At 41.9% G+C, this 27,046-nt stretch overlaps 1 protein-coding gene across 1 annotated transcript; it reads right to left on the reverse strand.

The window, feature by feature from the left end:
- Positions 1–25,638, reverse strand: THEM4 (thioesterase superfamily member 4). The gene is made up of 6 exons (XM_011285154.4): positions 25,234–25,638; positions 16,946–17,129; positions 10,592–10,748; positions 9,883–9,993; positions 3,824–3,948; positions 1–614 (listed from the first exon to the last, which is right to left on the reverse strand). The coding sequence occupies exons 1-6, from the start codon at positions 25,462–25,464 to the stop codon at positions 574–576; spliced, it is 849 nt and encodes a 282-aa protein (XP_011283456.3). The 5' UTR covers positions 25,465–25,638; the 3' UTR covers positions 1–573.
- Between the last annotated feature and the right edge of the window lie 1,408 nt (positions 25,639–27,046).

Consider the following 27,046-nt stretch of genomic DNA (forward strand, 5'->3'; position numbering starts at 1 on the left):
AAAAATCGTACAGCTGTTTATTCTCTAGGATCCAGAGTTGAGTTATTCATTCCATAGGAACTAGCTGCACTTCCTAGTGTAGCCAAAAAGATTTGTTTGGATACAATAAAGCTAGCTTTGTAATTTATAACACACACACACATGCACACATACCTCATTACTTCCTTTGGTTTTCTGGCATATCGAAGTTTGTGGTAAGAGTTTCAGTATGAGTTTTCTCTACAGGCAGCAACGGGGCAGACATGCTTGTGCATGTGCTTGTGCTTGTGCACAAAGCATGCTTGTGCAGCCTTAAGGAACCCATTCAAAGTCACGTGAACCAGACACTTATCCTAAGGAGACACAAATAATTGCTGCCACTCTCACAAGGAGTACTTCTGTGTTGAAGAGTTTAGAAGATGGCACCAGAGTCCCTGGAGTTGTATTCTGAAGATCTGTTCAGGAAGGTGTGTTAGCAGGCTTCACCCTCTGGGGGACTCAATGGCAGGTAAGTAGAGCAGGAGTGGCACAACAGCTTCTTCTGGGGGAAGGAGACCCTAACACAGACTGGTGTAGAATGTACCAGAAGCTCGTTTATGTCAACCTTGTTTTAGGATCCAGCTTTACAAATAAACCTAAACAAACAAAATAACAGAAGGTGACTGCCATTGGATGGGACTTCTCCGAGTAGAAATGTATACACAAGGAAAGGGATTTAGATTCATATTTGTACCTTCCGTCTCTGGGCCTACTCTCATTTCTTAGCCATATTAAGAGTCAACTTTTGACTATCACAATACCACAGTGCCTCTCTTCCTCTCCCAGTCCTCTCTCACTTTGTCATTTCACAGTTCATTACCACTTCCATTAGAGATAGTCAGGAAAGTGGAAGGAAGTGAAATTACAACTAAGCTATTTGGAACCTTTGATATTGAAAGGTTTAGGGAGATAGGACACCTAAACCACAGCCTGGAATGGAGTTTTTAAATTGACTGTGGATTCCAAGTGTTCAGGATCTTCCTCCTGCTTCTTTTATCCGTCATTTCTGCAAACAGCTGATACTTGGGGGGTGGGGTAGGTGTGGAGGAATAGAAGACACAAAAAGCATTAACCATAAGGAAGAAAACTTAATAGATGCAACTATATTACCATGAAGAAAACCTTCTGTTCATAGAAAAAGATACATTAAAGCAAATAAAAGACAACTTACATACTGGAAAGTGAAATGTGCAGCTTACATATCCAATGGAAACATTAGTTTAATACAAAATATAGAAAAAACTCCTATAAATCAGTTAAAAAACAAACGAAAAAAGGAAAAAAAACAAAAAACCTGAACAAACAGGAATTTCACAGAATGGGAACAAATATGGTCAACAAATATATGAAGAAATGCTCATCTTCATAGGTGATCAGAAAAATAAAAAGATCACACAGAGATAACATTTTATAACCATTTGATTGGCAAAATCCAGAAGTCTAACTTTACCAATTGCAAGAGAAGATAGGGATCTCATGTATTGCTGGTGGGAGTATAATTTGGTATAGCTTTAGAAAACAAGCTGGTGTTCCCCGTGGAGCTGAACACTCCCCTACTCTACTCCTAACTATCTGCCAACCTCTTGCCTGTGTGCACCACAGAATGTTCACAGCAGCCCATTCATAGAAATCTGGGGCCCAAAGTGATGAGAGGAAACAAATCCACTGTGGTTTAGTCACACAATGGAATATCATACAGCAGGAAAAATGAGGAAACTACAGGCCAACAACAGGGTGAACTTCAGCAACATGAAACTAAATGAAAAGAAAATCAACTCCCAGAAATGTACAAATAGTATGATCTCTTTTTCACAAAGTTCAAAACAAACAACTAAACTGTATATTCCTGAGGTATACACATATAATGTTGATAAAACTTAACAAAAAAATAATAAGGTGTGGACAAATATAATATTGTATGTTAATTATACTTTACTAAACCTCGGGGGGGAAAGCAGGAGGATGAGATGGGAAAGAAATTAGGTAGGGATATAATATTAAGATTCTGGTTCTTAGTTGGTGGTAGGCTTCAGGGTGTTTATTATTAAATTAAAAAATAAACACATTAGTGAATGAATAAATGAAAGATGAGTGTTTCACGTACCAATGAGCCTGTGTGTCCTAACTCAAAAATTCTGATGAACCCAAACCTGGGCATTTGAGGTCCAATAAGATAAAACAGAATAGAAGCAAGGAAAAATTAATGGATATCTACATGAACTTGTCTAAATCCGAAGCTACAGATGTAAGGCTTCAACGGCTCTTTCCTTGCGAAGGCCCTGTGAGAGCAGGGGCTGCGAGTGCTCAAGGACACAATCTGGAAGCTCTTCTGGTAAACTGCCTGTAGAGATCTCAGAGGGAAGGGACGTGCATTTCCCAGATAGCAGCAGCATGTTGGGGTTTCCTTCCCCATTTGAAATAAAAACTCAGGATTGTACCCAATTTTACATCCTTTTGCTTAAATTTCTTAAATTGTGCAAGCTTTAGGTACCACAAAACCTAGCTCCTGTGCTGGTAATCCACTGACATAAGCACGTCACAAGGTACAAGGGCCTAAGGTGGTCTCTCCCTCCAACCTACTTGGCCTCCTTCCCAGAGGGAACCACTGCCTGTGTGGCATTCCTGAAGATTTATGCAGCACAGGTGTATACAGATCTTTTCCCCTCACTGCCATGTATTACTTTTTATTTTGAAATGGCAAGCTGACAGAAAAACTGTGAGACTAGTACAAAGAATGGTCTCCTCCGGAACCACTGGAGACTAACTTGTCAAAATGTGGGTAAAATGATGATATATGAAGTTATTCATATTATATCTAAGAGCAAAAGACTGGGAAAACATTCATGTCCAAGATTTCCAATTCCAACCCACAGAGCTCATTCTAGTTTTCTCTCCTTCCATATCTGGAAATGCCTTCTCTGACAGTGAGGAACCTAGCTCCCATCTCAGCTGCCAGCCTATATAGATGCCACTGTCCCCCGTGGGCTCTGACACCCCATGTGGAGCTGTGCCTTACCCTACTTGGGCTCTGACATCCTCCACCAGACACTTGCCTATGTAGACACCCTCCTCACTCCACTCAGGCTCTGACATGGTACTTGGGCCATCACAGCCATGGGTCACTGCGGCCTCCAGGTCAATCCCAAGCCTACCATGCCTACTCTACCTAATCGGTTTTGAGGTAAATTATTCAGGAAGGAAGAAAGGAAAGGGCAAAAGGGAAAGAGGAAGAAAAGGGGAAGAGAATGAAAGGGTCTCTCTACATTTTTCATACTAATGATAACATACAACATTCACTGTCCTACATTTGTGGTTTTCATTCAACATGTTGAGATAGCTCCATAATTAAGGAATCTCCTTATTCTTATTTATGGCATCACGATATTCCACAGAATTTTTTATGGCATACTCAATATGGTTGTTTAACCAGTCTCATATTGATGGATATCTGTTTGGCCAATCTTGCTACTCCAAATAACTTTACACGAGTAATGTAATTACTGTGACAGCACAGCAACTTCTACATTGTAATTTTGCACACTTTAGTGGCATAAAGTCCTGGAAATGGGTGAGAGAGTACATGACTTTGTAATCTGGATACATTTTGATAAGTAGCTTTCTACCAGTAGTGTATAAGAATACCTTTAACTTATGTTTTGCATGACAGGGACTTGAGAATTTCTGAGCATTTGTGGATTATAAAACCAAAGCAAAGCAAAAATAAAAAACAGCCTCCAAAACCTCAAACACAAAACCCAAAATAGTCCAAACCAAACCCAAAAAAGAGATAATGATAGCTTCTTACTTGTTGCCTCTGAGTACACGGTCTTCTCATCCACACTTCGGATATTACAAGAAAGAAACAATTTCCTTCCTTCAACTTTATCAACTTGACTATTTATCACAACAACAGAACCAAGGGGGATAGGCCTGCAGAAGAAAAAAGGGAGACAAAATTAGTTTTTATCAGATTTATATAACACTGAGATGACCAAGTGCTTGTGAAGGGTGGCAGTCTGTAATAACTGGTATCATGTGCGACCAATCACGTCAGATAAAACACCCCTTTACCTGGGATGACCCCAGGGGCTGTCCACAGCCCCTCCCTCCTGAGTGTCACTGACTTCAGGTGGCAACTGGGCACCTGGGCCTAAGCTGTTCTCGAGGTTAGGTTCAGAGAGGCCACCAGGGATTCAGGCTGTCACTTCTGAAGACCCAGAGCAAAGTCTGAAGGGAGCTGAAATCCTTTAAAGAAGTGAAAATGGGACCATGGGATGGTCCCATCAGCTTCTCTCATTTTCTGTCATAATAAAACATTTTCACCCAATTCCCTTTAGAGTGACTATCACTAGAAAGACATCCAATAAAAAATTGCCGGTAACAGCTTAATGTACTAAGCCAGCGCTGTACAAGAGAACTTTCTGTGGTGATAGACGTGTTCCACCTCTGAGCTGTTAATAGAGCAGCCACAGCTACTGTGATGAACCATGTTCATCATTTGCAATAGCCAAGTGGTGGAAAAAAACCAAATATCCACTAGTGGATGAATGGATAAACAAAATGTGGCATATACATACAATGGAATATTTAGCCTTAAGAAAGAAAAAAAATCTGTCACATGCTACATCATGGACGAACCCTGAGGACATTTTGCTAAGTGAAACAAGCCAGTCATAAGAAGAGAAATACTGTATGATTCTACTTACATGAAGTAACTAGTCAAATTTATAGAAACAGAAAGTAGAATGGTGGTTGCCAGGGGGTGTGGGGATGGGAAAATAGGGAGTTACTATTTAATGGGTATAGAGTCTCAGTTTTGTAAGACGGAAAAGTTCTTAAGATTTGTTTCACAACAATATGAATATACATCACACTACTCAAAAATGTATTTTTTAAATTTTATTTTTATCTTTTAAAAAAAATTTTTTTTTATGTTTATTTTTGAGACAGAGAGAGACAGAGCATGAATGGGAGAGGGGCAGAGAGAGAGGGAGACACAGAATCAGAAGCAGGCTCCAGGCTCTGAGCCATCAGCCCAGAGCCCGACGCGGGGCTCGAACTCACGAACCGTGAGATCGTGACCTGAGCCGAAGTCAGATGCTCAACCGACTGAGCCACCCAGGCGCCCCTAATTTTATTTTTAAATTTTATTTTTTAAAAATGTTTTATTTTTGAGAGAGAGGGAGAAAGAGAGAGGGAGAAAGAGAGAGAGAGGGAGAAAGAGAGAGAGAGAAACAGAGCATGAGCTGGAGAGCAGCAGAAAGAGAGGGAGACACAGAATCCTAAGCAGGCTCCAGGCTGATTTGTCAGCACAGAGCCCGACGTGGGGCTCGAACCCACAAACCACGAGATCATGACCTGAGCCAAAGTCGATGCTTAACTGACTGAGCCACCCAGGTACCCCTCAAAAAAGTATTTTAAAAATGTAAGGCACAAAACCTGTTCAATCTAAAATACCACTATGAACTCCTATCCTTTATTAAATATTAAATACTTTCCAGCTGTGACACAGAAATGGCCCAGCAGCAAGGTTATCCTGCCCACCATGAGAACACATCTAATATTTTCCTAGTCTTTAGCACTATTCTCCATTAAAAAGAAATCAGGAATCTTTGTAGAGCAGCTATTCCATGTCTTGACACAGACATGCCTTGTTGTTGCAAAAGTAATGATAGTAACAATGTTAAAAATAAGAAGCAGCCAACATTTACTATTTGTTATGTCACCAGATACTGTCCTAGGTGCTTTACATGAATTAGTTTATGGCTCATAATGACCCTATATAGTATATTACCAACCTCTAAGTCACCTGTCCAAGGTCACACAGCTAGTAAGTGGCAAAATGGGCATTTGAACCTGCTCCAAAGTCTGTCCTCTTAACCAGTACATTATATGGTCTCTCTGGAGACAAAAGTACTTAAAAATATATCTGGATAGAAATGAAAGGACGGGAGTCCGTCTAAAGAGACTCCTAACAGGCCAAATGCAATTTAAGCACAGAAAAGAGGGTGATAATTATAACTAACTATGTTATGGAAAGCCAGGAGTCCCTAACGATTCTCAAAAGAGGGAAAAGTGAACAAAAGAATTATAAAACTATAGCTATAATTCAAAAATAAGGATGGTTATGAGAGGATAAGTTTAACTTTTTAAGCATACAGAGAACAGTGCTGACAAGTAAGTGTTTCTTTTACACGGTATATGTCTGTCTCACATGTATTTTACTCTATGAAAGGACATTGCAGACACAAGAGTAAGGGGTGTATATAGGTCAGGTTTGGAGAGGCTGCATTCAAAGAATTATGTTTACACACTCACGGCATAAACAATCTGGTGGTTTTTCTGAGTTGTACGGGAAGATCTATAAAGGATTCCTACATTCAACAAGTGCCTTAGTTGAAGGTACTTACGAATCTGCATGAACTGAGGGCAGGCGAAGACTTGGACAGCCCTCATCATGCCCATCAGAGCTACTACGTTTTATGCTCCCTCAAAGTGTGTGACATGCAGGTGAGCTGACATGTGAAAACATCTATATACGTTCGGTAGATTTACATTCAGGGACAAATGCCATTTGAGACAATCTCCATAAGAACCCTCACTAACCCTTTCCCCTACAGTCAGAGAACTGTCAGGAAGCCAAACAATTCAAGAAAATGCAGGAATTGTACCCTTAACAGAAAGGACTGATGACAGAAAATAACCAGCTAGAAGGAAGGCAAATGTCTTGCCCAGCTGGAAGAAAACTCATGTCCTTGTCTCCTGGGAGATGGAGCCTGCCAATTAAATGAGATGCACTTAATTGTAGGTAAGCCATAAACCAAAGCAGAAAAAAATACAATGAAGATACAATGGACTTGGATACCAAAAAGGAGAAGTAGTAGGTTACAAGAAAAAGTGTAGGTCTGCAAAGTCCTCTGACATGGTAAGGAAATCTTGATGCCAACAGGGGCTTGGCTTCATGAACTCAGGCATGTACACCGAATGCCTTCAAAGGAAAAATCCTGACCCACCAAGAATGTCCAGGATGACTGCCCAGAACCTACAAGTTCAGTTAACTGAAATGGTTCTGCCAGGGTCTGACACCATTACTGGACGCCTAATGAGCTTAATAAGTATATTAACCTGAGGGAAATAGAAATGTTGACATCCTAAAGAAATTAAGCTCACAATGAAAAATTTTTTAATAAGTATAGGTGAAATAATAAGTTTTATGATCACTGAGATAATTGTGTTCATGGCAAAAAACCCACATTAAGGGAAAACCCCAATATTGGGCTTGTTATTTTATTTACTGAAGTATTTAGTACAATTTGATTTTTCTTTCTTTCTTCCTTTCTTCCTTTTTCTCTTTCTTTCTTTCTTTCTTTCTTTCTTTCTTTCTTTCTTTCTCTTTCTTTCTTTCTTTTTCTTTCTTTCTTTCTTTCTTTCTTTCTTTCTTTCTTTCTTTCTTTCTTTCTTTCTTTCTCTCTCTCTCTCTCTCTCTCTCTCTCTCTCTCTCTTTCTTTCTTTCGAGGGTGGGAGAGGAGAAGAGAGGGAGAGAGAGAGAATCCCAAGCAGACTCCGTGCTGTCAGCAGAGCCCGACGTGGAGCTCGAACTCACAAATCGTGAGATCATGACTGAGCTGAGATCAAGAGTCAGACACTTAACCAACTGAGCCACCCAGGTCCCCCTGATTATTTTATTATTGTTTTTTTAATGTTTATTTATTTTTGAGAGATAGTGTGTATGTGTGAGCGGGGGAAGGGCAGAGAGAGAGAGAGGGAGACAGGATCCAAAGTGGTCTCCATGATGACAGCAGAGAGCCCAATGTGGGGCTCAAACTCAAAGAGCCGCAAGATCATGACCTCAGCCAAAGTTGGACACTTAACCGACTGAGCCACCCAGGTGCCCCCCCAAATTTTATTTATTTATTTTGAGAGAGAGAGAGAGAGAGAGAGAGAGAGAGAGAGTGAGCAAGCAGGGGAGGAAGGGGCAGAGAGGGAAAAAGAATCCCAAGCAGGCTCTGAGCTGTCAGCATGGACATTCAACCCACTGAGCCACCCAGGCGCCCCACTACTGACTTTAAATGGAAGTGTTGTGTGGAACGTCCAGGGAGTCTCCTAAAAAAGGAGATGGCTCTTCTGCCCTCCCTCAATCCTGCTGTCAGGACATGTGATGACTCTTGGTGCCACTCTGTAATGTGAAAAGGTGAGCTGGAAGGAGACTGCGTCTCTGGGAACCAGGGAGATTGCCATACCAGCCCAGAAAGCCTTCCTCTGGACTCCTTTATGTGATACATTTCTACCTTAAGTCATTTTTATTTTGAAGTTACTATTATGGCAGCTGAGGAGGGAGAAATTAAAGCAGCTGGCCTCCGATTCTTTCACATCTGTGTATGTGTGTGCACATGCAGGCCTGTGTATGTGTATGTGTAAGGTGGGGAGCAGACAGAAACCCTCCAGGGAAAAGGCGATAAATGACATCGTCTAGTTTTTTCAACTGGGCCTCCAGGAAACTGGCAAACTATAGCCCCACTAGCCAGCTGCCTGTTTTTGTAAATAAAGGGTTTTTTTTTTTTAATTTTTAAAAAAATGTTTTAGAGGGAGAGAGCGAGAGAGAAATCGCACACATTTTATTTTTTTAGATGTTTATTTATTTTGAGAGAGCATGCTTATTGAGAGAGAGAGAGAGAGAGAGAGAGAGACAGAGAGACAGAGAGAATCCCAAGTAGGCTCCTGCTGTCAGCACAGAGACTGATGCAGGGCTCGATCTTACAAACTATGAGATCATGACCTGAACTGAGATCAAGAATCGGACGCCTAACCGACTGAGCCACCCAGGCGCCCCTGTAAATAGTTTTACTGGAACACAGCTATATTCATTTATGAATTTATGTATTGTCTATGGCTGTTTTTGTTTTGCAATGGCACAGTTGAGAAGTTATGTTAGAGACAGTACGGACTGCAAAACAAAATATTTACAGAAAAACTTTTGCTGCCCCAGAAATTAAGTGAAAAAAGCACCTAGGAGGAAGTGCCCTTTTCTGTAGAATGCCTCACTAAGGATTACTTACATTAAGTAAACCCATAGTCTACAAGGCATGGCTTCCTGATGATGGCGACACAAACCAGACAACTCTCTGGGGTAGAAAACGGAGATGTTCTGTATCTTAAATGCCCCCCACTGTGCAAAGCAATAACCCATAAAACCTCATTTGGAGACCTCATCTACTGAATTGTTCTTAAACTCTGTTTTGCCTTGTTGCTCTTTCGCTCTTCCTTTGCAAGTTTCCACACTGTTTTGTTAACTGTAGGTGTGTCGCTGTAGGAACAAAGAATTAAGGAAGACCATGCTGGGCTTTATTTCTGATGGATACCAAACTCATCCTGTTACCTGCTCTTTTATTTCTGTGTGAAGTTACACAGCTTGGATGTTCTGTTAGGCAGTGGATCCTGGTGCTCCACTCAGATCCCCTTCAATCCTTTTCTCACCTTTGTTTTTGTTGTTTGGTTATTTTTGCCTAGAAACTGCTTTGCTCAAACACAGAAAGCCCGAAGTGCTTGGAATTTTGGTCCCCAGGACAGCCCTCATCGTAGGACTGATGTGTGACAGAGTTCCCTCGAGGTAGGAACAATTCAGAGGCACACAGTTCACTCCAGAGCCCCTTGGATGATCAGGCTGAAGCTGCCCTTTGCAGGACTTTGACGACAGCTCAGCCTGGTTGGCTTCTTCCTTTACCCTGTTTGTTCTGTTCCTCCCACTCCTGTGCTAGTCTCCCCTGGGACCACTTTTATCATTGCACACAAATCTTTATCTCAGGGTCTGCCACTGGGGAGCCTGACCCATGACATCTAAAAAGCAGAGAATACTCAGGAATTTACCTTTTAAAACTGATGTTGAGGCTGGCAGTCATGGCAACTCCTACGGCTACTATAGCACACGCACCAAGAGTAGCATCAATCATGGTTGCAATGGCACCTCCGTGAAGGAATCTAGTTACAACAGAGAAAGAGAAAGTTCTCAAAAGGTCTAAAAACAGAGCCTCTCAGGAGAAATTATCCAAGAACATCTCCATATAATTTACTTATGAAAGGTCCACTTCGTCCATGTTTAATGAACTGAATGTCAAATAATATCCATGTCCCCAGCATTTTTGGTCATAACATAATAGCATAGTATTGGTAATACACCAGAACTTAATGGTAATCAGAGCACAATCAAGCAGAAAGCTAAATTATAATGTAAGAAATTTATGTTTTTATTTAACTGCACACATCACTGTTTAACAATGTAAGAAAAGTAGATAAACAGAAACAAAGAAAAATAAAAAACTGAAGGCCTATAATCCCACCATCTAGTGACAAACTGCTGTAAACATGTTAACGATACTCTCAAATTATACTCTATTGTTCTGTCCCATGAGTTTGTGATTTAATAATTATAAACACCTTTCCATGTCAATAAATATGTATCTACATTGCCACTGTAATGTCTTTAGTGTAGTCTATGGATATATGTGGATACTATAAGTTAATAATCTTTCAGATCAAGACTTCTACTGATCTATGAGATGTTATCTGTCATTCTTACCCAGGTGCTCCTTGCAGGTAGGGACCTCCTTGAAATATGCAAACTATCCTGTCTTCAACACAATTATGGAACATTGCATATTCAAAGCCCAGGCCTTCCTCAAGGCTTCTGGGAAAGAGCTGGGCCTGTGACAGTTTTTCTTTCATTAGCTTTGCGTCTGTAAGGAAATGAAGTGGATGAGCATATGAGAAACAGGTATAAGGAAGATGCCATGGCAGAGCTAAGCACCTGTACCTTCCAAGAACCACAGGTTAATGGAGGACTGACTACAATGTCAACCGGGTACAAAATTATAAGGGAATGGGAGTGTCCCATAGAAACAGAATATAGGGGGCGCCTGGGTGGCTCGGTCGGTTAAGCGTCGGACTTCGGCTCAGGTCATGATCTCGCGGTCCGTGAGTTCGAGCCCCACATCGGGCTCTGTGCTGACAGCTAAGAGCCTGGAGCCTGTTTCAGATTCTGTGTCTCCCTCTCTCTCTGCCCCTCCCCTGTTCATGCTCTGTCTCTCTCTGTCTCAAAAATAAATAAACGTTAAAAAAAAAAATTAAAAAAAAAAAAAAAGAAAGAAACAGAATATAGGATCTTTGCCCATGTGGAATTAACAGTCTAACTGGGGACACAGTAAACATAAATGAAATCAAAACCAAACACTTACACATGGCAATCAGGAAAAACAGTATATAAATGCTGAGGGTATACTAAATGAAACAGTAAATAAGATATAGACAAAAAGTCTTCCTAGAATAAGTATGGCTTAAATGGGATTTAAAGAAAATGAATAGTGTAACAGTAGGGAGGTTTTCCTTGCAGATGGGAGTTCAGCTTCAGTAAAGGAAAGTTACCATACTGAATCAAACTCAGATCCAGTTCAGCCCAATATTCTGTGTGACTAGGACTCTAAGCCCCAAAATTCAGGGTTAGAACCTTTAAAGTTCATGAAATCAAATTTGTGAGTTGTAATCAGACTTTGAGAAAACGAGCAGGGGAGGGGCAGAGAGAATCCCAAGCAGGCTCTGACACGGGGCTTGAACCCACGAACTGTGAGATCATGACCTGAGCTGAAATCAAGAGCCAGACACTTAACAGACTGAGCCACCCAGGTGCCCCTGAAAGCTGTTCTAAAGGTAGGGTGCGTTTATCCTTACACATCTATGTTAAGATTTAATTCCCCCAACTCTTAGCTTTCTTTCTTGGTTCATCATGATTTGCCACACATAACACTAAGTTTCTTTCATTGTTACTGAATTTACATTTACCAACTTGGAAAAAGATAAGAGATGTGAAGATTTAGGAGAAGTGGGGAGAATGGCTTTTATTTAGGCCATGAACATCCCAGGGGCGGGCAAGGTGCCTGGTCTTCTAGACTCTGTACACTCAATAAGAGGCATACACTGCATATGCGCACACTATATGCACTCTAGGGATTTCTGAGAAAATTAAGGGAGAAAGAGTTACAAGTGAGGACTAGTATCATAGGAGATGGGAGAATTTAGTTTTGGCCTTGAACTTGTTCCTTCCTCCACACTTTAACCATACAGTGAGGAGATAAACCTCAATGATCTCTGAGATCCTTCCAGTTCTGACATTCTGGAACTTCCAGATAAGCACCAAAACCTTCTAATTTTTTACACAGGCATTCAAAATTCCTGATCTAGATTACTAAACCTTGAGGTTATCTCATAAAAAATGAGAAAAATAAAGGTGGTGAAATAAGTTTGTTAGAAATGCAGACTCTTAGACTCTACTCCTGAAATACTGAAGCAGTCTGCATTTTAACAAGACTCTCAGGTGCATCACATTCATGTTCAAATCTGAGGCACTGGCCGCTTACAACATGGGACAACAATGATGACAGCAGAGGAGTGGCATCCGGATCTCAGCTGTCAGGACAGAGGCTGCTTCAGATCCTCTGTCTCCCTCTCTCTGCCGTTCCTCCGCTAATGCTCTAAAAAATGAATAAACGTTCATGAAAACAAAGAAAAAGAAAAAATACCAAAACATTAATTGCTAATAAGTCCAAGTTTACCTACTTGTGGCCTCTTATTACAGAGTTAGCCAAACATATTGGAGTCTGTTAGTAAACATGTCCTGTGCCACACTGAAAAACTGCACTATGAGGAAGCATATGCTTATAGAAATCATAAAATGTATTCATAAATTTGCCAATCTACACCATGATGGCATCACACAGTTCACAATTGCTTACTTTTTCATTTTCACTAGAAATTAAGGTTTTAATAGGTTGAGAATTCTAACATAGGGGCGCCTACGGTGACTCAGTCAGTTAAGTGTCTGACTTTGGCTCAGGTCATGATCTCATGGTTCGTGAATTCAAGCCCCATGTTGGGCTCTGTGCTGACAGCTCAGAGCCTGGAGCCTGCTTTGGATTCTGTTTCCTTCTCTCTCTGCCCTTCCCCCTCTCACACTCTGTCTCTGTCTCTCTCAAAATAAATAAACATTAAAAAAAATTTTTTTTTAAATTTTAATGTCCTTAAAAATACTAGAAATAATAAGGGAAATAACTGTATGCAAAGAAAGTAGGATGTATTTTTGGTAAGAAAAGGTTATGACGTATGGAGATGGGTTTTTGTTAAGGAAACAAAAGAATAATTTTGTCCGCAAGCAGAATAACTAGTTCTTTCAGAATGATAAGAGGAGAATAAAGGGCAAACTAAGTAGATAAAGTTGGAGAGGAGAGAGGGAGAATCTTACCTTGTGTGATCAAGGTGGCTAACACTGAATGAATTTTTATAAAAGTTTTTTTAAATAAGTTTTACTTACTTACCTGCTTACTTATTTTTGAGAGAGAGAGAGACAGAGAGCGTGTGTGCACAGGTGGGAGAGGAGCAGGGGAGGGGTCAGGGAGGGGAGGGTCTGAAGTGGGCTCTGCATGGACAGCAATGGGTAGCAGAGAGCCTGATGTGAGGCTTGAACTCACGAACTGAACCGTGAGGTCATGACCTGAGCTGAAGGCAGATGCTTAACCGACTGAGCTACCCGGGCGCCCCTAATATAAGTTTTAATAGAATATCAGCACAAAATTAAAATTTAACAATCTTCCATCTGTTAAAAGGACGTTTTTAAATTTTTTTTGAAGGTTTATTTATTTTTGAGAGAGAGAGAGACAGAGCATGAGCGGGGGAGGGTCAGAGACAGGGGGAGACAGAATCTGAAGCAGGCTCCAGGCTCTGAGCTGTCAGCACAGAGCCTGACTCCGGCCCAAACCCATGAGCCAAGCAGTAAGTTCATGTCCTGAGCCGAAGCCAGATGCTCAACTGACTGAGCCACTCAGGTGCCCCATTCCACTCTTGATAAGACATTGTGAAAAGTTTTTCTTTACCTTTTAAGTAATCTGCCCAGAAAGTAAAAATTTCTTATCTTACCAAAATAATTTCCTGTGTTTTGTGTTGTCTTTTTCAGGTCTTTGATCACTTAAGATATGGAGTCTTCTTCTCTATTAAAAGATCTAAGTTTTTGTTTTGTTTTTACAACTATGTACTTTTCTGGTTTGCCTTTGACAACTTTTAATCACTCTGGCTAAATGAATAAGTATTGTTCCACATTGATCTATTTGATAAGATACTCTAAAACTTTTGATATTTGACCAAACCAAACCAAAGTTTAAATCAAGTCTTTGAACTCAGACGAACTCTGGGATTTCCCAGCAGGTCCCCAGAACACCTTCTAAAGAAGAGATGTTGAATTATTTCAAGTGTATGAAATTTCTAATAATCTGGTATGTCCTGGCATAATGTTATCAGTCATAATTCTAGTTATCTTAAAATCTATGTCACAGAAATAACCACATTTCCTTGTCATTTGCATTAGAAAGAACTCTCATTAGATCTTTAACCATGGCTATTTTTTAGTCTTTTCGTCATTTACAGACAGTTGTTTTATTCTGATGATTTTGTAAAAGTGCTTTGTCTTCTAAGAGATTCAAGAAAAAGACTCTGACAAGTACAGGTTTCTGATAACTTTAAGATCACACCACTGAACTGGGTAAGAATTTCCAGAACTCTAGTGGAAAATTCAATTCATAAAGCTGTCAAGATCAAGCAAAACAAGAATTAATTACATGGGACTGAATGAGTTGATGAAGATATATAGAACTGAAATATTTATCTTTCTCCTATCTGATCCCACCAGAATTGGAAACTCTTATTGAGTGTTCTTATTTTCATAGTAATCTATTTATTTGGAGATAATCTGTTCCTTATAATAGACACAGATAAGACCAAACAGTTTCAAGGATTAAGGCTGACTTTATGGAGTCAATAAAACCTCCTTCAGAAAACTGCCTGGTATTTTGCTTGCTGGGTTCCTAGCATTACAGGTGGGTAAAGATGGTCGCTTCCTGGCAGCCTGAGGAACTGAAGAATATTTGGGGGACCCTGAAAGAAGAAGAATCCACTCAAATTCATATGTATTATAGGCAAAGACAGTGAGTGGCTTTTAAAAGTCCAATCTGGGATTCCTTATTAAAAGTAAACACTCCAAAAAAACCTATGTGGCCAATCACAATTCTTACAGCACCTGTGTAAATAATCAGGTCATATTTAATGAAACTAGATTCATTTTGCAATCAAACTAGTCTTACTGTGATTATTTCTGATACAAATGAGTGACTGTAGGGGCATTAAGTGTCCGACTTCAGCTCAGGTCATGGTCTCGTGGTTCATGGGTTCTGCCCCCACCCCCCGTCGGGCTCTGTGCTGACAGCTCAGCTTGGAGCCTGCTTCGGATTCTGTGTCTCCCTCTCTCTCTGCCCCTCCCCAACTTGCACTGTCTCTTTCAAAAATAAATAAACTTTAAAACAAACAAACAAACAAACAAACAAAAACCAAATGGGTGATTGTAAAGAGAAAAAGTATATTTCCATACCACACTTTTGCGGATATCAGGTCCCAGTGCTATTAACTGTCTTTGCGGGTCTGTTATCCATCTGCAAATTTACTTGGATTCTAAATTCTTCTAGTTTCCTCAAATATCCAATTCCGACCCTCCAAACTAATGTTTCTAATTTTCTCCCACACTTCTGACTTGGAATCACTAAGAACAAAACTACTTTTCCTGAAGCCCTGCAAACTGAAGCTGAACTGCTTTGATAAAAACTTCACAGAAATCACAATGGCTCACCTGTGGATAGTGCTTTGCCTGTTGCAATTTGGCTGCTCAGAGGGTTCATACCTGATAACATCACCAGAGATAGTCAAACTGCAAACCAGGAAAATGAGACTGCTGAAGGACTTTCAACCACCTCAACCTTCCTAATTGATTAAGTTCTTCTTTCCAGCTTATCTTTGAACTCAGGCAAAAAGCCCTCTGGGCAAAGTATCCCATGATGGGAACCAAAACTATCCCCTCAAGCAATAAGGACTGCCCTGAGGCAGCCAGAACCCCCCCCCCCCCATCTGTGATTGACCCCAAGATAATGACATCTGACCTTTACTGCCCACAGGCATGTACCTGAAGGTTCAGAAGAGAAGTTGACCAACATAAAGCCATTTTGGGTTTTAGGTTGACTCTTAAAAGTTAGCAGGTCATAAAAAAAGTTATAGCCCATTGACAAGTACTTGAGACAGGCAGAGTGACCTTCCTCAAGAAGCTTAGCTGCCTTGATGTTAATTAATACTTCGTTAGAGGCAACAGGCAACCTTAGCTTGACATTAGTCTGACCTCCAGGGTCCTGTAAAAGTTCCTTAGGAAATTTCCTTTCTCTCCGCTTCCCCCCTGTCCCCCAAGATATATGTTAGCAATCATCCTCCAAGCATACGACCCCCTGATATACATCTGAAGGGTCTCATGACAGAGTTTTTATTAGACAGTAGTAAATGACCTTCTCCTAACAGCAGCTAGCCCCTCAAGGTCTTGGAAACCTTGCTTCCAAATTCCTTAGAGATTTACTGCTATCCCTAACCCCTTCCTAACTTGAAAGTATACTATCAGCCATTCCTCGAAACCTTAATGAAGCTCTTTCTGCCCATGGGTCCGGCCCTGTGCTTTAATAAAACCACCCTTTTTGGGGGCACCTGTGTGGCTCAATGAGTTAAGTGTCCAACTTTGGCTCAGGTCATGATCTCACTGGAGCCTGCTTTGGATTCTGTATCTCCCTCTGTCTCTCTGCCCCTCCCCAGCTTGTGCTCTCTCTCAAAAATAAATAAACTTTTTTAAAAAAATTAAAAATAAAATAAAATAAAATAAAACCACCCTTTTTGCACCAAAGATGCCTTAAGAATTCTTTCTTGACTGTTCACTCCTGAACCCCAACATTTTCACATCAGTAATCAGTGCCTTCTGTTCTGTTTTATACTGACACTTAAATATTCTTTATGAGAGAGTGGCTGTTCCTACCAGGAAAATAGATTTTGATGTCTTCAGTCCTTTGAGTAAATTTACTTTTATATGAAGGCAAATGTTTCCAAGAGCCGTCTTCACTTTTTTTCATGAACTGGTCAAAGAGAAGTCTCATGTCCTCGTTCCAACTGGGGTTGGGGAGAGAAAGGTCCATATGAATGACCTCAGAAGAAAATGACCTCTAAAAAAGAGAGAGGAGAAAATGAAGAACAATGGGAGGTGCACTCTATTTCATAACATATTGTATTTTCCGAGACTATAACTTGCTGCTTCTCCTCTTCCCAGAAAACTGTCATTTTAGAGTGAAATATTTCAAGTATCACCTGGTCCAACCTCCTTGAGAGGAGGTGACTGAGGGTGAATGATGTGCTCAATATCACCCAACTACCTACTAGCAGAGCAGCATTATTCCCAGGTCTGTGGATTCCTTTTTTAAAAAAACCTTAAGCACAAGTGAGCCAGGAACTGGAGATAAAGTGATGAAGGACACACATCCTCCACGTAAAAAGTGTCATCAGTAGGGTATGCAGGGAGCCAGAGCACAGGAAAAGCGTTTATCTCAGATGGGCGGGGGGTGGGGGAGGGTGGGGGGTTGGGAATGGTTCAGGGACTTGAATCTTGATTAGACAAACAGAAATTAGCAAACTAGAAAGGGTATTGTAGGCAACGGAAAACTGTATGCAAAATCCAGGAGGCATGACATAGTTTTGAGGGGCCTTAGGACAACCATATGAAGTAGGTACTAATTAATATCCCCATTTTACAGATGATGAAACTAAGGCCTAAAAGAAGCCTGGCTTTGTTTCAGTGCAAGGGGAGGAGCATGGCTACAGAAATGTGTGGGGAATAAGCTTAGAAATTCCCTGGACTTATACCAATGCATTAACAATGCATATAACCAATGCATTAAAGAAGTACAAAGCCAAAGGATGCTTGGGTAAATAAGACTAGGACCCCAAGAGAGACAGGGGAGTGCAAAGGCACCCAGACTAGGCCCCCAATACAAAGGTATATGAGGTAAGCAAGACTAGGCATTCAGGGCAAAAATGTCCCCCAATTTAGTACTATAGCAGAAAGCTGCTTTCACAGGAGGAAAGGACCAAGCTAGGTAAACAGGTAAATTGGGCTATAGACCGCTATGCTGTAGGTGAAGCTGCCCAGAGCGGAGATGATTAACAAAAGAAAGGTGCCTTGTTAACTCTGAGGTCACTTGTCCTACCTGTCTCATCCCCTAGGCTAGCTAATGCTGGAAGCCCAGCTATCCTAGCCTGATGGCAAGGCCCTTGTTGTGGATGGATTGGGACTGTAAGGCAGCCCACAGACAGTGAAGCTTCTTGTACTCCCACTTTTAGGTAATTTGGCCTTAATAAAAGTACCTGGGGTATTGTCTGTGGGGGAATTGCCCTCAACAGGCCCCCTGGGAAAAGAACTATTAGAAAAGAAAAATAGGTTCCTCAAGGAAATTGTGCGGCCCCACATTTAGCCCTTGCTACTCCTTGTGAAGACTCCTCCACCTAAAGGAAGAATAGCTTCATACATTTGCCAGCATAGGGACATATGAATTTAAAAGCCCCACTCCAGCAACTAAGGAGTGTATCTACGGGCACAAGTTACTCTAACCCCTAGGCCCACTTGGCCCCCAGGAGGCATTTCAGATGATGATCGAACCTAGTCGGTTAAAGTACAGAATGGTTCATTAGTTCCTAGGTACACTCTCCCTCTGAGAATGTATAAGGCGTGGGTTCCTAAGGTCCTTTTGGCCCCCTCCTGGCACCTTGGACCAAGGCAAACACTTTTGTTCCTCAAACCACAAAAGGTTCAGGGAAACAACTAAGAGGTCATGTCCCTGTAACTCTTCCACTTGAGGTGTTGAGAGATAGATGACCTTTCGTGAAAACAGCAAAGCAAATGCTTTACAGATTATAGATAAATGTAGATACATAATGAAAATAATGTAAGAAATTAATCAATAAGCAAAGGGCAGGAGGGAACATTATGAGAAAATAACCATGTTATTTCTTAAAGGTTGATTAGACATAGGAACATTTTTAGAATTAGGTAATGTTAGAAAAACATAGATGACGTATGCTACAAGGAAATCACTAGCAAATATAATGCTATGTTTGCCACAATAAATCAGCCAGTTCAACACACTGCTGTTGTTTGTGTCCATTATTTTTGTTTTTTTATTTTAGTTTTATTTTCACTTTTTCGCCGATGCCGTTCATCCTTTGGGAATCCCTGGACCTGCTGGAGCTGGACTCCGGCAAGCTAAGATAAACAGAGGTGGTGCCTCATGTCCACTGTAAACAACCTTCTGCCTGGCGTCAGGATTTTGTTTTGTATTAACCCAAACCCCTAACCCCGAATACCTTCAAGACCCCCTTTCCCTCACGTCCTCCAGTTAATGTTCAGTTTCATTGTTTCTTTGTGCATGTCCATCACCATGTTTGTAAGCCTTCTGATCCTAATAAAAATGGGGCAAGGACCCTTATTTGGGGCTCTTGTCTTTTCCCGGACATTAGCCATCTCTCGCATTTTAATCCTGTGTCCGCTCACTTGCTAGACAAGAGAGAACTTTAGCCTTAGAGTCTACAACAGAAACAGGCTTGGCTGTGAGAAACTTCCACACTAAGCTAGTTGGCTTGAACTGATCTGTATCTGCAGTACTCCAAAATGACAAGATGTGATCTGGTCATCATATGAAAGATAGTGGGAAGGACCAAGACTGGATCTGAGGACCCTGCATGGAGGATTTTAGAGGTAACCCAAGTGAAAAATTATGAATGCATGAAGCAGAACTTGGTGGTCATTTTGATAAGGAGAAAGGGAAGAGGAAAAACACAAGCACCCACCCCCGGTTTCTGAATTGTGCAACACAGGGAGTGACAGAAACAATTACCAAGAAAGAGATATAAAGAGGAGGAGGAGGTTGGGGGGACAGGTGCTTGGGTTCATAGTAACCACAGCTTCCACCCATGCTATTTCTCTGCAGCACTGAGAAACACTAACACTCCTGTGCCCAGGAAGCAAGTGGAATAGTGCAGAGGCCCTGGAAGGGGACAAAGTGTGACTTAACTAAGAGGAGCAGGACAAAGCAAAGGCACCAGAAAGGAAAATTGGTTCTTTTGACTTTGGCAGAAATCTTGGAACATTTAAGATCACAGAAGCTATCAGCTCTGTGGCATTAGACTTCCAGCCACCTATGTCAATTCAGATTGAATGGATCTACAACACTAGGACAACACCCTGAAACCAAAACAGCAAGGCTGTGCTAATGACAGGAGAAGCAGCCGACCAGACTTCTGATGACACCTCGCTGGCTCTCATCCTGGCCGGATGGGGACACTATAGGTGGCCTGTCTCAAAAACTCTACAGAATTAAAAACGTCTTGGCTGAACAGAAAAAGCATCAACTTCACAGAGGAAATGTGAGCAGGATCAGACTGCTCCACTCCCTGGCCCAAGATTTGTACCTTTATTTTTTCCTTATGGCTTTGAATTCACTCATCTTTAGAACCCAGCTCAGAAAATTTGGGAAAGAAAAAACAATTTTAAAAAATCCACCCATTACCTATTATCTATCTTAAGAAAAACAATGTTAAAATTTTGATGTCTCTCTACCAACTTTTGTTAAATGTAATCTTTCTTAATAAACTTGTAATTTCAGTAAGATATTTTTTTTTCTGCCTCACCACTTAAAAGTATTTAGTGCCCACTTTCTCATGTCCTTAATCTCAACTATCACCATTTTCAACAGCAGAAAATAGTCCTTTAAACTAATTAACTTAGCCATTTAAAGTGTTACCAGGGGCACCTGGGTGGGTCACTTGGTTAAGCATCTGACTTTGGTTCGGCTCAGGTCATGATCTCGTTGGACTCTGTGCTGACAGCTTGGAGCCTGCTTCAGATTCTGTGTGTGTGTCTCTCTCTGACCCTTCCCTGCTCACACTCTCTCTTTCTCAAAAATAAACAAACATTAAAAACATTTAAAAACAAACAAAAATAAAACTGTTTCCAATTTTTTGCTGCTTTAAATGAAAATGTTCATTAGAACATTATGAAAATAGCTTTTTCTCTATTTTGGATTATTTCCTTAGAATCCAGTCTCAATCACATGGCTTTTTTTTTTTTTTTAATTTTTTTTTTTTTTTAACGTTTATTTATTTTGGAGACAGAGACAGAGAATGAACGGGGGAGGGGCAGAGAGAGAGGGAGACACAGAATCGGAAGCAGGCTCCAGGCTCTGAGCCATCAGCCCAGAGCCCGACGCGGGGCTCGAACTCACGGACCGCGAGATCGTGACCTGGCTGAAGTCGGACGCTTAACCGACTGCGCCACCCAGGCGCCCCATCAATCACATGGCTTTTAAAGTACATGAATTCTGGGGGCATCTGGGTGGCTCAGTTGGTTGGTTAAGCAACCAACTCTTGATTTTGGCTCAGGACATGATCTCAAGGTTCATTAGTTCTTGCCCCATGTTGGGCTCTGTGCTGACAGGACAGGGCCTGCTTGAGATTCTCTTTCTCCTTTTTCTGTCCCTCCCCTGCTTGCAAGGGCACACACACACACACACACACACACACACACACACACACACACTCTCTCTCTCTCTCTCTCTCTCTCTCTGTCTCTCAAAAAAAAAAAATTAAAGCACATGAATTCTGGAAATAACTAACAGATACAAGTAATCACAGATAAAATATGTACTGACCAACATATATCAGTTGAAAGGTAGAATAGAATGTGTAGGATTTGGCCCATCCCTAGGTCTCATCTTAAACAGACAACTGTAGGATGGATCAGTCCCAGCATCCTTTTAAGGACCAGGGTGATAGAGATAACTCAAGAATGACTCCGTTGGCTGTGGGCTCTCCTACCTGATTTCAACTTTGAAAGTGTGGGATTCAACTAAATGCAGTGACTTTTTAAAATCTGCTATACACTTGGCTCTATGCCAGCAACTGGTTAAGACAAAGAGAGAAGACTTAGGCTCTGCCCTCAAGTGCTTGCAGCCTCGGATGTGAAAAATACCCTAACAGAGGTACATAGAGACATAGGAGGGACACTCAGGGAAAACTTCAAAAAGATGAGGACTGATGGAGTGATTTCTAAAGGATACAAAGTTCACTAAGGAGAGAAGGGGAATGTTGCACCAAGCAAAGGTGTAGAGAGATGACACAACCGTGTGACACCTTGGGGGCACTGCCAGGATTTCAGTCTTCATGGATGCAAGGTGCAAAGAGAATAGCAGCCAGATGTGGACTGCAAGGTGGAAGATGAAACACATCACAGAGGCTCTTTGGCCTTAACACAGGGCTTAGATTTCACCTGCTAGGTTAATGTTTCCAAAGGCCAAAATGAAAGATGATTTTAGGTGGCACAAGGACAACGACTTATGTGTTTTTAAATGCATATTATCAAAGGACATAAATAACACATCACACTTGTGACTTCATAAGTTATTCCTCAGGATAAAGCTCATTAAAGAAAGGTAGTCTTTATGGGAATGCAAGCTGGTGCAGCCATTCTGAAAAACAGTATGGAGGTTCCTCAAAAAACTAAAAATAGAACTACCCTACGACCCAGCAATTGCACTACTAGGCATTTACCCATAGGATACAGGTGTGCTGTTTTGAAGGGACACATGCACACCCATGTTTATAGCAGCACTATCAACAATAGCCAAAGCATGCAAAGAGCCCAAATGTCCATCGATAGATGAATGCATAAAGAAGATGTGGTATACATGTACAATGGAGTATTACCTGGCAATCAAAAAGAATGAAATCTTGCCATTTGCAACTACGTGGATGGAACTGGAGGATATTATGCTAGGTGAAATAAATCAGAGAAAGACAAAAATCATATGACTTCACTCGTATGAGGACTTTAAGAGACAAAACAGATGAACATGAGGGAAGGGAAACAAAAATAATATAAAAACAGGGAGGGGGACAAAACATAAGAGACTCATAAATATGGAGAACTGAGGGGCACTGGAGGGGTTGTGGGAGGGGGGATGGGCTAAATGGGTAAGGGCACTAAGGAACCTACTCCTGAAATCATTGTTGCACTACATGCTAATTTGGATGTAAAATAAAAAATAAATAAGAAAAAGAAAAGAAAGGTAGTCTTTAAAAAATCATGAAGGTGGCATTTGAATGATAAAACACTTTTTTCCACTATGGAGAGCCTTACAAAGTTTTAAGCAAAGCAGTAACATGAATTTAGGTTTCAAAAACCTCTCTCTGTTGTAAAGGATGAATTCCAAGGTGAGAAGAATGGCCCGGAAAGCAGTTAAAAGACTGACACCAAGATCCAGGTGAGATATGATTAGAAGTTGAACTAGGTGGAGAGAAATGAAAAAAAAAAAAAAAAAAAGATTTAAAAGATACTGGGAACAAGGAACGTGGAAAGAGACTGATCATGGGGAAAGAGAAGTAGGAGAGCCTTGGATGATGCAATCTGCTTTGCAGATTAGGGTGAGAAGAAGAAAGGAGGTTTTTGTTAGTGTTTGTGTGTGTGTTAGGAGGGGGAAGTGTAGAAGTGGATCTATTAATTTTAGTTACAGGCATGTTGAGTTTAGGTCCTCAGATGAACAGTGTGATGTGAGAAATAAAAACAATGAAAGCTTCAGTTCAAGGGGGTGAAAACTAAGAGATACCTGATGTAAAGTCACTTGTAAATTTTCAGCACAGACTGTATACATGAGGGATAAATGTTAGGGACAAACATTACCTTTTGTAGCCCTTGGAAGAGGAAAAGTCTTACTTGATCTTTGGTAATATATTTTTCAGGTGGGGCTTGTTACCTGAAGTTATGACTTTTTTTTTTTAAAGTAATCTCTACACCGAACATAGAGCTAGAGTTCACCACCCAAGATCAAGAGTTGCATGCTCTACTGGTTGAGCCAGCCTTGTGCCCCAAGTTATGACTTCTTTTTAATATGTCTCCTTTTAAGACTCAGTTACTGAACAGAAAGAAAAGACTCACAAAGCCTATAAATACTACTATTAAATATTCTCAACACAGATTACAAGGCACTGACTAATTAAAGAAAGGAATTTATCTTTGTTGTTGTGAGAGGGGCACTGGACATTATCTTTTCCCAAGTGAAAGATGGTATTGGGTTAATAACCAATCTGCACACTATTCCTTTTTTTGTTTGTTAATTTGAGAGAGAGTGAGAGAGTGCACATGAACAGGGGAGACAGGCAGAGGGAGAGACAGAGAATCCTAAGCAGGCTTCATGCGCAGCATGGAGCCCTATGCAGAGCTTGATACCACACCCTGGGATCATTACCTGAGCAAAAATCAAGAGTCCCACACTCAACCACTGAGCCACCCAGGCACCTTCGCCCACGTTATTCTTTAAAAGGTACAAGAAAGAGCTCAATACAGAGCTGTTCCCTCCTCTATGTTCCTTTAGTACTTCATTTTAGCATACAGTACATTTTTTAAAAATGTTTTATTTATTTTTGGGAGAGAGCTCACAAAGAGAGCTGCGAGCAGCGGCGGGGCAGAGAGAGAGGGAGACAGAGGACCCCAAGCGGGCTCCCCGATGACAGCAGTGAGCCCCACTTGGGGCTTGAACTCACAAACCGTTAGATCATGACCTGAGCTGAACAGAGGCTCAACCTACTGAGCCACCCAGTTGTGCCAGTACATTTTTTTTTTTAATTTTACAATCTCATCTTTTTCTCCCAAAACTCAACTGAGAGAGTTTTACTTGTCATAAAGACATCATCAGAGACTAATGCCTTGCATATTGTTGGGGCTTAATTAATATTAATTGACTATGTCAGTGAAGCAAAACATAGGAACACCAGAACAAGCAATATTACCTCATTTTAATCTTACAACAACCTCACCAAAAGTGACAAACTGGTTTGAGGATACAATTTTCCGTCAAGCAGAGACGATTAGGATGAACCTCTAGGGAGAGACACTGCTCTTCTTGCGACCCTACAATGTGACGGTCAAGAGCTGGAGTGCTAAGTCAGACTCCAGCTCCACCAGGCGCCTGCTGTGACTTTGCCCGAACCCTGACCTCTTCTTTATTGGTCATCAGTAGCAGCGGATTTCCCGACCTAATGACCAGAATCCAGCATACAGCACGCTGCTTCATACCGGAGTCCCCTCCCTGTCCCTCTCCGTCTTTGAACCTCAGGACTTTAAGTAAGCGACCCCTGCTAAAAATAAAACCGACGCTTCTGGGGCTGACGTTAGCGTTTACTCTACGGTCAGCGGGCTGATCAACAGTCCGGCGCAGTCGTCCTCACCGGGTCACCCCTGACGCAGCCTGGCTTGGCCTCCTGCTCCCGCCGCCCGGCTCCGGGATTCACCCGCGGCGACCACGGGTCCTTCGCCGGCAGAGGCGCGACTCCGGGCTGGCCGCGCAGAACCGCAAGCGTGCGCAGTCGTGAGACGCAGCTCCGCAGCATGGCTCCGACAGCGACCAAGGCTCCGGTCCGGATTAGTGCTGAGCCCCCTGCACGCCAGCTCCTCCCCATTCACCGAAGGGGCACGTGACCCCGGCGCGCGCCTTGAGGCGGGCGGGGCAGCGGCCTTTGATCTCGTTAGACTCTGCGCCCCTACGGGGGCAGCCAGCCTTAATCACTTCCCCGCCCGCCAGAGCGCTGGGGCGCAGAGGAGCTAGGCCGGCCTCCCGCGCTAGGCCCGGGAGTTGGGGAGAACGGGCGGCCCCGCCCCACCCCGCCCCTCCTCCACCGCGGTTGCCGCCCATTCCGCTGCAGCTTCCGCGCCCTCCGGATTCGCGCTTTGGCACTTTGCGCAATCTTGTTCCCAAGCAGCCTCCTCCTCTTAAGAAGATTTAAGACTCTTGGCAGGTAGGAGCGCACACGAGAAGTTGTAGGAATAAGGGCTCGTAGGCCACAGACACGTACCTGGGATCGGGTTGGTACTGATTTGTAGAGAGCCTTCCGGCTGCTAAAAGGGCATTTATACGTTTAAAATGCTCCTTTTCTGCCTCTTCCGCTGCCCCTCGTTCCGCGCCCCCTTAAATCCCGGGGCAGAACTAAAAGTTGAAGCCAGGCTGTTTTCAAATGGAGGAACTCGTAGGATGTGTTCGTCGCTAGCTTTGGGAACAGACCTGAGCTCAAACCCTTTCCCACCTGACACCATGTATGGACTCTTCAGTTGCACCTGGCCTCTGTTTCGTCATCTGTTTGTTGCGCGTACTGAAAAAAGTGCACCGAAGAACTTTCTCTTTCATTGGGAGTCACGAAGTTAGAAGTTACCTGGAGTTACCTTGTACTTTCCTTAGGAAACTGCCCCGGGCCAGTGGTGTGCTGGCGCTGGCTCATGGGACCAGACTTAAAAATTCAGAGTTTGGCTAGACGGTCCTTAAATACTGCCATTATCAAAACTTAAGTTATGTCGCCTTACAATTAAATAATTAAAAAAAATTTTTTTTTAATGTATATTTATTTTTGAGAGGGAGAGACACAGAGTGCAGGCAGGGGAGGGGCCAAGAGAGAGGGAGACCCAGAATCCAAAGCAGGCTACGGGCTCTAAGCTGTCAGGCACAGAGCCTGATTCAGGACTCAAACTCAGGAACTGCGAGATCATAAACTGAGCTGAAGTCAGATGCTCAACCAACTGAGCCACCCAGGCACTTCACTAAAGTTATTTTTTAAACGAAGGTGTTCGGTACTGAAAACTGTAACTTCCTAATTATTTTACTACTATCTGCTCTTGGGGTTGTTCACCTCTATCCTATTTGTGTGGGGGGAATAGTAGGCACAAATCTCTTAACATCCACTTTCAGTCACATCACCTGGCGGCTTGAAATCCATTGCCTGGGAGAATTCACTCACTGCACATGAGGGCCTCTTCTCTCCCTTTTATTAAACATTTACCAATATATGACAGTCCTCGTACATCCTGAAGTCTTAAGACTCTAAAAGTTACTGGCACAATAGTTATTAAAATTGCTTAACAGCCAGCACATGCTCATTACATAGTGTTTTCCCACCAACACTTCTGTCACTACTCACATAGTAAAGGTAGAACTCGAGGGACCATTATGGGGAAAGATTTATCAGAGATAAATAAACTTGGCTTTGAGCTTGG

The sequence above is a fragment of the Felis catus genome, chromosome C1, assembly GCF_018350175.1.
Source record: "Felis catus isolate Fca126 chromosome C1, F.catus_Fca126_mat1.0, whole genome shotgun sequence".
Taxonomy (NCBI): Eukaryota; Metazoa; Chordata; class Mammalia; order Carnivora; family Felidae; genus Felis; species Felis catus.